We start from the raw sequence: 12,320 nt of genomic DNA, 5'->3' as shown, positions 1-12,320 counted from the left end.
ATAACCAGTTTTTACATTATGTAGATCATGGCTACTCGGCAAAGAAGTGATCTTCTCATGAACATCCCAGCTCTGCGCAATTTTGATGTTATGACCATCCCAGGTGAAAGTTATAGTTGTATAAAGATAAAAGATTTACAGCGAGCCTTTAGTTTAGAAAAATGTCAGAGATAATAGAGTATATTGAGGAAATTTATTGGGGGTCAAAGAAACAAATTTTGCTTCTTGGTCATAGCAAAGAAGGAGTACATGCAGCAACTGCTTTATCATTGTATTGGTCTGATTTGAAAGATAAAATTGCGAGATTGGCATAGCACAAAGTCCCTATGGTGGTACACCTATAGCTTTTGTTGTGGTGCGACCTAAGCAAAAAAAGGAACTTGCTTGGATGGTTTACACATTGCTAAATGATGATCCTTTGAAGGAGATGCATCTCATGTGTGTCAGACTCTCTTTGTCTCTATTTGTGGAAGTGGGACAGAAATAGAGTCATGATCGAGCTTGCTATAAAAGATGAATGAAGCACACAAGTTCTATTGTACCTGTCATTATATTCTCTCCAAAGTTCTTTTATATTTATTTATTACTATTCTATATGATAAAAAACGTTGGAGTGAGGACATGGATGAGAATGTTCATAAATCTATATATATATATATATATATATATATATATAGCAGATCTTGTGGAATAAACTTAGCTCATGTGTTGTTGTATATTTCCTTTCATATCTCAACATGTATAGAAGAAAAAGTTTCATATGATTTAGGTAAGAAACAAATCATTGTGGAATTATTGGAACTTGAAAAGAAAATTAGCAGACTTAAGAGAGTGATTTAAAAATTAAAGATAACAAAGTTTGTTAGCATTTGAAAAATAACTAGCTTATTAAACTAAAACTTTACCACTTATTTACATATGGTGTGTCCTTTTATGACTTATGTCCCTTTTAATCCATCTTGAGTATAAAATACTTAAGTGTAGGGACAAACTTTGCCTTGCAGTTTCATCGTATTACTGTTATCTGTATTAATAATGATAAATAAAATTATTTATATTTTTTTCGCATTACAAAAAAAATCTTATTGATGTAATTTTTTTTATCATTGATGTATTGGTGTAGGATGAGTTTTGCAACATAAACTAAAAATAGTAACATGATTGTGAAATAATTATAATAACACTGTAAAAAGTCTATATATGTGAGTGTGTCATTTATACGTATTAAAATGATTAAAATTCATTTATAAAGTGGTAAAAATAATAATTAAAATGAGTACAATATGTAAATTGTTTAATTTATTTTAACAAATTGTAAATTGTCTCTCTGTGCATCGCACGGGTATAATCCTAGTCAATTAGAAATCAAAATTTTGATCTTATAAAAACTTCCCCAGCAAAATTGAAGAGATTGGGTGATTTGCTTAGGATTAGGCAATGAAACAAAAAATGTGATTTTTGTTATTAAAGGGCATTTTTGAACAAATATGTAATTTTTATACTATCTATAGTTTGTTCATTACTTTACCAAACGTTGTATAGTATTAAATTTTTATCACCCTTATACTATCAGGCCTTATACAATAAGGTTTTATCCTATACGGTGTACCAAACGAGCCCTAAATGTGTAATTTTACTTTGGAGTTGTTTAAATACTATGTATTATTACTCTGTCCTTTTCTGATTTTTGGTTACAGTGTCTGATAATCATGCACCAAACACACTAATAAACTGCATTTGTAACGCAGTTGTGATTGCGACAGTAACGTAATTAGAAGAGCGGTAGAGATAATAGCAGAAAGCATAATCAAATTCAATAACATTTTTTTATTAATCAACTAATTCATATTACAAGCCAGAAACGGTGGAATAAAATTACATAATAAACCTAACTACATTCTAATTATGGGGAGGGGAAAGAGGGAGATGGGAGGGGTCTATAGTGTGTCAACTTATTCATTGAGGGAGATGCATTGTCTTCATTAACTGGCCACCGAAAACTCACAAGCACATTCAGTGTGATGACATGTAGGCGACACCTATGAAGCCAAATCCTGACATAACACCAAGCAAGCCCTCATTTTTTGCTTGTTTGAGAGAGATGAATCAAACCCTAAAATCAAAAACCACTTTCATAAAGAAGAATAAACAAAATGAAGGGGAAGAATGCACGGTGAGAGAAGAGAATGTGCGAGGAAAAAGGAGAAAATGAACTCCTATTTAGTGGAAACCGGTAATCAATCTAAAGCTTCTTTGAATTTGTAAGGTAATCAAGAATCATAAGGGTCAAAGCCATTCATATACAAAACAGTTACAAGATATGAAAGATGAAGGGTCTTGCATAACTCTGCTGATAGAAAAACAGACAATTTTAAAGGCAACTTCCACTGGTGGAAAACCAGTGCAAAACGTAACCGCAACTTCCACCAGTGGAAGTTTAGTGCAAAATCGGACCAACACACAATTGCAACTATTTATGTGCAACTTCCACCGGTAGGAGTTTAGTGTATGTACTCAACCTAACTTTCGTCAGAAAAAGCATTTTTTTTATATTCAGCTTTGGGCTGCTGACAAGTTGGTCCCTAAAATAAGGAAAGACAAAATTTAGTCTATAATATTGTAAGATTTATGTCCGATATTTTATGTGACCACATTCTAAAACATTGAAAACTAAATTGGATATTACCTCTGAAGAGGCTCCACCGGAGATTACATTTGTTATCCAGGAGGATGTTCAAGCCTTTATGACTTTTTCTTAATTTATGAATGAAGCCGAGTTTCAAAAAAAAAATTGGATATTTTTTTCTTTTAGTGTCGAATTTGACAAGAACCCATTTTATCTATGACTAATTTAATCATTCACTTTTTTTTAATTGTCTTGTGAAGAAACAAAAGATGCACCATTGCAGATTTTATTATTGGGCCATTGAGTCATACAGGGTTACCAAGTTGGGCTTAAGACAAGTGAAACGTGACCCATCAGTCCATTACCAAAACCTAGGGTTATAGAGAAGAGCGCTTCCCTTCCACATTTCGCGATACGATAGGGTTGGTTACCTTGTGTTTGAAACATGGTTTCGCTGAAGCTTCAGAAGAGGCTCGCCTCCAGTGTCCTCAAGTGCGGAAGAGGCAAAGTTTGGCTTGATCCCAATGAATGCAATGAAATCTCCATGGCTAATTCTCGTAACCACTCCCACTCAATTTTTCATTTTCGTTATGATTTCTCTTTCACAATTCATGTTCTTTTTACAGCTATTGTTTTCGTTGAATCTTTTGAGTTTTAGCTAGTTTCTATAGGATCTGAATGTTTTTGTGTTGTTTTTCAGCTTTTGATTGATAGATTATGCAGTTTCAAGTATAAGCTATGATACTGAATTAACTTTTTATTGGTTTTTCAATGATTTTATAACTTTAGGGAAGAAAAATTGGATTTGATGTTTTTGCTGTATATTTTTCATCTTCTAAGCACTTATGGATTTCCAATTGCAGGCCAAAACATTAGGAAGCTGGTCAAGGATGGTTTTATTATCAGGAAACCCACCAAGATTCATTCGAGATCACGTGCTCGTCGAATGAAGGAAGCCAAGAGGAAAGGCCGACACTCTGGATATGGTATTTCATTCCCAAATTTCAAACTTGTTAGCTTCATGTGAAATTGCATATAATCCTTGTTAGTTTCTAAGCTAATACTGATTCTTATTTAGATTCCATGATTTATCATTTATCTAATCATTATACAATTGCTAAGATGTTGTCAAGATTTTACTGAGTTGCTCGTCGTTTGGATGTATCAGTGTAATTGTTTAGTAAAATACTAAGTTTATGTGAAACTTTTTTGGGCGGGCATGAATTGAATTGGTTTCTGGTCATTGGGAGGGAATGAATGGTTACTTATAGTGTTTACCTGAATGCTACTAGGTAAACGTAAGGGTACCAGGGAGGCGAGACTTCCCACTAAAATCCTTTGGATGAGGAGGATGCGTGTGCTCAGACGCCTGCTCCGCAAGTACAGGGAGTCTAAGAAGATTGACAAGCACATGTACCATGACATGTATATGAAGGTTAAGGGTAATGTTTTCAAGAACAAGAGAGTTTTGATGGAGAGCATTCACAAGACCAAAGCTGAGAAGGCAAGAGAGAAGACATTGTCTGATCAGTTTGAGGCCAAACGAGCCAAGAACAAGGCCAGCAGAGAAAGGAAAAATGCTAGGAGGGAGGAACGTTTGGCTCAAGTGAGTTCCATGTCTATTGAGGTTCTATTTGCATGTGTATATAGTGAATTTATATATTTCTTAGTACATTACACTTTAGAATTTACTGCACTAAGTCACTGACAAATATTCGCACCTGAAACTGATAGTTTAGAATTTGACCCTATTTCTCTTTGTGAAATGTTTAGGGTCCTGGAGATAAGCCAACAGCTGCTCCCACTGCTCCACCAGCTACAGCATCACAACCAGCCCAGTGAGTATATTTATGCTTTTGTTTAATATCTATTGCCTTTGTGCCATGTTACTTTTGTTGTCTGAATGAATAACTTTTATGCAGAGCACCAAAGAAATCCAAGAAGTGAATCAAACATTCTGAGATCGCATAGTGGAATTTTTGGGGGTGGCATCCTGTGTTACTGTTCTGAAGTAGTTTTGAAGAGTCTCTTTGTTGGTTTAGGACCTTGTTTTGTTTTCATTTCAAGTATATGAATTTATAATATTCCCTTTTTTACTGGTATCTCACTGTTTTAGTGTTTTCTGTAACGAATATGAGATCCTTGTTGCGGAAATACTTCTGTTGCACTTTGTTAGTTGTGGCTTTCCTCTTCTCAATTACCGTATGCCTAATTGAATTTTTTGAGATAAACACCTGTAGAAATTGAGATAATGTTGAATGTTTAATTGTTAACTTGCAAGTATGTTGTGGTGTCACATAGTGCGTAGGTGTTCACCTCAACAAAATACTACGTAAAATTTGCAGTTATCTGTAAAACATTCTTATGGAACGAACAAGTAATTGGAAATAAGTGAGGATAAGTTGAAATGGCCTTAAATAAACATGAATTACGAAAATAAATGAAAATAAGCCAAGAAAATAAGCTTCGGTACGGAATTAACATACTAGAGCTCCAGTTATTATTAGTAGCTTAACTAGGCTGATAAAAAAAATTAGTGGCTTAACTCGAACGTAACAAGCTTTTGTTAAAAATTATCTTTATTGGTTAATTTTTAATCAGAGTATATATTGATCGTTGACAGTTGTGACTAATCTTCTTGCCTAAGTGTTTGCACGAAGTGTTAAATGGATGACCACAAAATGTAATTTTTTTTTGAACTCGACCACAAAATGTATTTCATTTCCATGAGTAAGGATCATTCCCCCAAACTCATGGTTAAGGGACGATGTGAGCAATCATCACACCACAAACCTTTATGTTTGGGCCTTGTGAGGAAATTGCCATGAATATTGACCTGAACATTCGGCTTCAAACTCAGCTAAATAAAAGCTACTGCTATTAGAAATTTTGTGCTGACCTATATTGCCTTTGCCAAAATCAGTATGGACTCTGGAGTATTGTGTGTTCAGATTTTCGTTGAACTTGACGTGCATCTACGTTGAACTCGATGTGGCAAATTCCTACTTCTCCGGTTCAAGTTAAACTTAACACGACAAATTCTAAGTTCTCCAATAATATTGAGATATGTGAAATCACGTTTGCGTTGAGTTTACCAAACATACTATCAAGCTTAACACAAAACCAATCATACTTATCACAAATTTACCTCCCGAACCTTGGTTTCACTAAATCACAACTATCAAGCTTTACTTTTCAATTTATCATTGGAATCTGAAAACTACCACGTGTGTGTGTGTGTGTGTGTGTGGGTGGGGGGGTTGGGGATTCAAACACTAAGCAAATGATTTTGTTTCTTATGTTACAATCTTGTAAAAATATACACAACATTTAAATTTGTTTTTGATGCGTCTATTATTTTCCAGTTTGAGTTAAAAGTTTTTGTTCCCTATATTGACTCATAATGACTGCATCAGTACATTATTATGGAGTACTGAAGCTTCTTTCACTTAAACAGTTTGAATGTCAAAGCGAGTCATAGACAGGAAACAAGCAATTGAGAAAGGAGAGCGTATATTTCCCAATTAAAATGAATTCAATTGAATGGCGCAGGATAGTAAAACAAACAATCGTACCAAAAACCATTAAGCCACGGAAACAATAAGCAACTAAAAAATTAGGCATTCATACCTAACTCGAGAATGGTTCCAATGGCATTCATAACACTTAGCATTTCCATTTCCAAAGAACATTAAGCCACGAAAACAATAACTAGGCTAGGAGCTCTCCCATAATGTGTTTGGTTCTTCAGTACGGTTGGAAGCCAAAATAATGTAGCTTCTCGAGGTAACGTGCTTTGGACCCCGTTTGCCCACAGCCAATTCAAACACAAGAAATCAAATAGAGTAATAAAATGTCTCCCAAATTTGTTTGATTGTATTATCTGCTAGTTTATATGACAGGGATTCAGATAAGATCTGTTTGTTAGAAACATGTCACATAATAATCCTAATCTACTGCTGCAAACAGCAGATTATACAAATTGGCATGTGCAAAATGAAGTTTAGTATAGCTAGTCGACTTGATCAAAGGTATGCAATTTCAGTGTTTTGGATTTTAGAAACTTCTTTGATTGCGTCTAGTAGAAAACCCTGTGTCGTCATCATCTTTGAGAAAGGGTTTAAATCTGGCAAGGCCACCACTTCCACTGTATGCTTGCCCTCTGTTTGCAACTTGATGATCAGATGGATCTGGATTGCCACAAATCCCAAGTTTGACTATGAATGTAGCTGTGCATCCTTTATTAAGGCCCTCACTCTCAATCCATATGTGACCTCCCATGAGATTTACAAATCTGAATCAAATTTGATGGGAAGAGTCAACAACTCAATAAACAAAAAAATATATTCATGCAATAGTATAAAAACCCATTTAGCATAGGTGCAACTCGATAGGTAATCAACATCAAAATGTAATAATAACTCAACAGTTTCAGATGTTTTCCCCTACCTTTTACAAATGGCTAGCCCAAGACCTGCACCATTGCTAGATCGAACTGGTCCACTCCGAGACTGAGTGAACTTGGTAAAGAGATGAGGAATATCTTGCTGGAGAATGCCACATCCAGAATCCTTAACCTGCACAAATGATGCTTGGGTCAGTAACATCTAGATTAATTTCTGTTAGTTGCTATATCAACAAGGATAATAACAAAATAAAAGGAAGACATATTTGGCCTAACTCCTAGGCATCGATGCTCCAGATGACTTATTTAGATAACTGAAAAATTCAATCACATTACTATCACGATACGATCTAAGATTTAGATATTTGTATGCCCTAATCATAACCTGGACTCGCATGTAGAAATGGCCATCACTCGATGCTGGGTAAAACTCAGGAGGTCGCCAATCCTGTAAAGATTCTGGTTTTGCAACAGATACTCTTATAGAAACATAGCCCTCCTTGGTGTATTTGACAGCATTACCCACAACATTTAGAAGAGTTTGCATGAGTCGCGTTTCATCACCAATGGCAAAAGTAGGCAGATCAGGTGCCAAAATTAAAGTAATGGGTAATTTCTTCACAGATGCTATAGGCCTTATCAATTCAACGACCTGCATTAGAGATAGAAAACACCGACACAATACATAAATGCTGTTCATGGTAAAGCTTGCGGAATAATGTTACTACTGTTTCAGAATACTGAAGTAGAAAATCGCATCGCAATTACCTCTCCCAAAACACCATGAAGGTTGAGTTTTCCCATTTCTAATTCAAGGCTACCATCTTCCAGTCGAGAAAGATCTAGAACATCATTGGTAAGTGTCGCCAAAACATTACTACACTTCAATACTGTCTCTATCATAACCCTCTGCTCTGGTGTCAGTTCAGTCTCCAAGAGAAGTGATGACAATGCTATAATTGCATGCATTGGGGTTCTCATTTCATGATTCATGACAGCAAGGAAATCATTGCGAGCATGAATTGCCATTTCTGCCTCTCGCCGAGCTAAATCTAAAGCTACATTCTGCTCCATGAGTTGATCTCGGGCTCGCATAGATTCCTCCAAAATAGCAGCATGTGAAAGGGCAACAGCTACCTGTTTGGAAACAACAATTGAATTTGACATGTAGAGGAATAGAATCATAAGGAAATACATTGAAATGTCTTAACAATTAGACAATGATGTCCCCACATTTGTGTATTAAAAGGAAGAAGCACTAGAAAGTGTCAGATTTTTTTTTGAAATGACAACTGTAGCACTACATCAAATCTCACAAAAGAAAATTCCAAACATCATGTTAATATGGTCGTTCAATGCAGTGTGAAAATGATAAGCTTCAGGTAGCTAATTTGGTGTTATTCAGATTAGGAGACATCATAAAGGAAGGGAACAAAACATTTGTCAGGTCACACATCGATTATTTGTACAAGATAAACCTGCATCAGGTTAGCTCATCTTCTTGTACTTAATTTTTACCTTTTACCGACCTCCAATAGGGTTTGTTAAGATACAACATTGTCTACGCATGTAGCCAAAATATACTCCTTATAGCTCGACATGTCTGCTCTGCTCTCGAGCTAATATGGTATCAGAACTTATTATAGTCCTGATGTTGAATCACCCATAGATGTCCAGTACTGCAATGCTTTAATTGTTCGATTCTAAATCAGGACTGGACATTTGTGACTAGCTGGCCAAAAACCGATATGGTTCTGACGCCGTTTTAAGTTAGAAGAAAGCAACATACGATGGAATCCACGGGATATGGACAACACTGGTGTTAACTACATATGATGGAATCCACGGGATAGCGAATTTTTGGCTTTCCGCGATCCGCCATTAACAACACTGGTGTTAACTACATAGCGGATATCGACAAAATGCAATAATGCAAAGATAATGGTATATGATGATGATATCCCCATGTTAATTACGTAGTGGAGATTGATTTATATAGACAAAAAGTAATAAATACTAAGATCTAAGATATCAGATATCCTAATTATTATATTTACATGATTAGACCCCTTTTGAACTAGCTTTTCCAATCCTGGTTTATTCTCAATTCTAATTAATAGGGTTCATTAATTGAATTACAAAGTATCACTTGTCGTATTCTTCCTCAATGGTTGAGAAATAAACCACTAATTGCTATGATTAATGCAAGGCCACCAATGGTTGATTGCCATTACTAAATTCTCTTAATATTATATATACACTCCAAAACAATTTCACCATGACGATCAGAAGTCAGAACAGGACAGAACTTCCAAGTACAATGAATATGACAGTTTATCGTTTAAGCAATTAACAAGTAAAGGAATAAGGAATGATAAACATAAGGCATGGAGAATATAAAATTAAAAAATACAATGACATGAGCCAGTATGGGAACAAACCTGATCTGCAACAACATCAACAAGTTCCAACTCATGATCTCGCCATTTTCTAGCACTATCAGTAGGGAGGATGAGAACCATGATTGCATAGCTTTTTGCTGAAAGATCAGGCCAATCATTAATCTGGAAATTTGACAGATGTAAAAGCGGCACCCGAACAGCAACAACTTCGGGCGGCACATATCTTCCAACAAGAGGTCTGATCCTGGCCAGTGGACAGGTGTGCGGTATCCGCGTAGCTCTAGGGCTATTGAAAACTTCATTGACAATAGGAAGGTTTGTCGGCACAGTAGACCCAACCTGTACATTGTAGGTTAAAGTATGGGAAAGCTGCAAATTCAGACCACTTCTTGATGGCATCCACAATGCACATTCCTCCAACCCTAGAGTACTCCCCAGCTCCACGAGAGTAGTCTTCAGAATGGTATGCCTGTCAAGGGTGCTCCTAATTTCATGAGTCAACATTCTAACATGCCTTCCGGTTTCTTCTTGAGTAAGAATAAGCCCCATCTCCCTGTCAAGCTCCTCCGCCTTGTGCTTAAGGAACGACTCACGAGTTTTCACACTCAACAAATCAGGAATAATATGGACAAGCATCAGCGCGGTCGCGCACGACACGATCGCGCACGACACTTTGGATATTGTCATGACAACAGCAACAGCCTTAGTATGCGCGGTGAACGTCCACAGGTTTATGAAATGAGTCGCCCCGCAGAGAACGATAAAAGCACCAAACTGCATAAGCACCCATCTATAGGGGAAGAAAGCAGACCTCTGAACAAAATAAATAAGCTCCACAGGAATCGAGAAATACGCAAGGGCAATCAACACATCAGAGATATACTGATACTTCACAAGAAGCTCATCTGGAGGATAATGAGTGTCTATACACTCACATGACTCCATGATCTGTCAACATCACAGAAGAGGTTGTTAATTTATCAAAGGTTTCAATGAACTCCAACATCAAAAATTCAAAATCAACAGCAATAACAACAAGAAGAAGAAGAAGGAAAATCAACATAAACCCAAATTGAGCTAGAAATATTGAAATTTAACACTTGAAGAAAACAAACACCGATCTATAAATGTAAGATATATCCAACAATTGCTCAAACCTCATCACCCGGTGATGAAATCTACCAGAAATAAAATGGAAAATATGTTCAATCTGCATGGGATAGTGGTGGAAAAAACGCTAAACAACAAATAAACTGAATAGGATAACTGTATCTGAGAGAGAAACAAAAAATCGCGATGAGCATTCATAAATGGATCCTGAATCAAGCAAAAAAGTGCCGCCAATGATTTAGAGAGAGAGAGAGAGTGAGGGGTGATTACCGACGGAGAAGAAGAGGATCAGGTGGCGGAGGAGTGATCGGAGCCACCGCCCATGGAGTGAGAAACGACGGCGAGCTCGTTCAAGTGCTGTGAGCTAGAAAGAAAAAGAGAGCAGAAGAAAGAGCGAGCAATGTCACTTTTTTTTTTTTTTATCTTTCTCTCTTTTTAAGCGATTCACGGACAAAAAGATAGCGGCTCCGACGCCTACGCGCTTATTCGCGCGTGTGTCCACGCTACTCTGCACTTTTTCCCATGCTTTTCTTACTTTACTTTGCGCACACGTGCCACGTCATTTTCATATTGGCTGCTATTAGATAAATAAAGGTTGAGGGTTAGATATATTTTCCATTTTTATCGTAAAATAATAATTGATGATTTGTTTGGTTAGCGTCACAGACACAGTTCAGTTCACGTACATCGGGATCTAGTCGAAGCCCATCTCCATCATCAGAAATGAAAGTGAAAGAATTTGGGGGAAAAGATAAACAAACAAAAATATTTTAATTATTTAATTGCTTGCTTGATCTAAGGTGGCACCAACCATAAAAAATTCTAAATATAGTAATTATGAATATATTTAAGTTTGGTTGATCATTTTTATGTGTGTAATGATAAGGTTTTTTATTAAGATAATTTAAAATTAATTTGCTTGATTTGTGAAAACTTAGTGTTGCTGAAATTTTGTAATATTATTAAAGAATAGTTGCACTTTAAATGATTCAATATGGAATTAAATTGTTGATTGAAAGTTTAGTGATTGATCGAGATTGGAGATTGTAGTAAAATACATAGACATACATTGTAAAGTTATGATAATCTCAGCCGTAGATTTTGTAATTAACCGTTATAGTTGTGCATTAATTTTAAAGTGTGCATTTTTACGGTAATTTTAACTTGCATTAAACTGAATTAGGTGTGTCAGATAAGTCAAATGTTAGATAAGCATCAAAGTGATCAAATCTCATAGAGCTAAACATTGTTGGGATATGAATATGTTAACTCCGACTAAGATTTGGATCCACTTATGTTATGTCATGTGAAATTAACACTTGAGTGGATCAAAATCCCTTTGACAGATAATTTGACGTTTTATTATAGTCTCATCTAGCATCTTACTTTAAGTAAGTTGAATTATAGAGCTTTGTTGACGTCGTGCAAACTTATCGTTGATGATGTTTGGTTATCTCCCATGTGTGTTTTGCCCCATTGTGAAGAGATAGTGGTTTGTCTTGCCTCCACCTTGATGATTCCTATGAGTTTCCTCATTTTATGCAGCGTTTTATTTCCCATTCTAATGCAGATGTTGTTGTCTACTGTTTGTCATGATCTATGCGGTTTAGGAGGCTATAAATTCGCTCGTTTTCACGGTTTCCATCTTTTATGCGAGTGTATCATGTCGCACACTTCCTCCTTCCTAGATTTGTTTCATTCCTCGATCGTTTAGATTCACATTCCATTGCAGGTTCTTCCTTCCTCTTGGCACACCGACTTCCTGATGATGATGTTG

At 36.1% G+C, this 12,320-nt stretch overlaps 2 protein-coding genes across 3 annotated transcripts; one reads left to right on the top strand and one right to left on the bottom strand.

Annotated features, from left to right (window-relative positions):
- Nucleotides 1-3,015: 3,015 nt before the first annotated feature.
- LOC130731079 (60S ribosomal protein L19-3) lies at nucleotides 3,016-4,801 on the top strand. Of its 2 annotated transcripts, none has more exons than XM_057583264.1 (5): nucleotides 3,016-3,183; nucleotides 3,490-3,612; nucleotides 3,919-4,253; nucleotides 4,400-4,464; nucleotides 4,549-4,801. In XM_057583264.1, the coding sequence occupies exons 1-5, from the start codon at nucleotides 3,072-3,074 to the stop codon at nucleotides 4,571-4,573; spliced, it is 660 nt and encodes a 219-aa protein (XP_057439247.1). In that variant the 5' UTR covers nucleotides 3,016-3,071; the 3' UTR covers nucleotides 4,574-4,801. The 2 variants fall into 2 exon arrangements, with proteins under 2 accessions (XP_057439247.1, XP_057439249.1); XM_057583266.1 differs by having other exon boundaries at nucleotides 3,017-3,183; nucleotides 3,919-4,232.
- A 1,666-nt stretch (nucleotides 4,802-6,467) lies between these two features.
- On the bottom strand, nucleotides 6,468-10,971 carry LOC130731078 (ethylene response sensor 1). The gene is made up of 6 exons (XM_057583263.1): nucleotides 10,814-10,971; nucleotides 9,473-10,381; nucleotides 7,800-8,168; nucleotides 7,417-7,683; nucleotides 7,076-7,203; nucleotides 6,468-6,920 (listed from the first exon to the last, which is right to left on the bottom strand). The coding sequence occupies exons 2-6, from the start codon at nucleotides 10,376-10,378 to the stop codon at nucleotides 6,683-6,685; spliced, it is 1,908 nt and encodes a 635-aa protein (XP_057439246.1). The 5' UTR covers nucleotides 10,379-10,381; nucleotides 10,814-10,971; the 3' UTR covers nucleotides 6,468-6,682.
- Nucleotides 10,972-12,320: the final 1,349 nt, after the last annotated feature.

The sequence above is a fragment of the Lotus japonicus genome, chromosome 1 (genome assembly GCF_012489685.1).
Source record: "Lotus japonicus ecotype B-129 chromosome 1, LjGifu_v1.2".
Lineage (NCBI taxonomy): Eukaryota > Viridiplantae > Streptophyta > Magnoliopsida > Fabales > Fabaceae > Lotus > Lotus japonicus.
The sequence above is the reverse complement of the archived record's forward strand: the minus strand, read 5'-3'. Positions and strand labels throughout refer to the sequence as shown.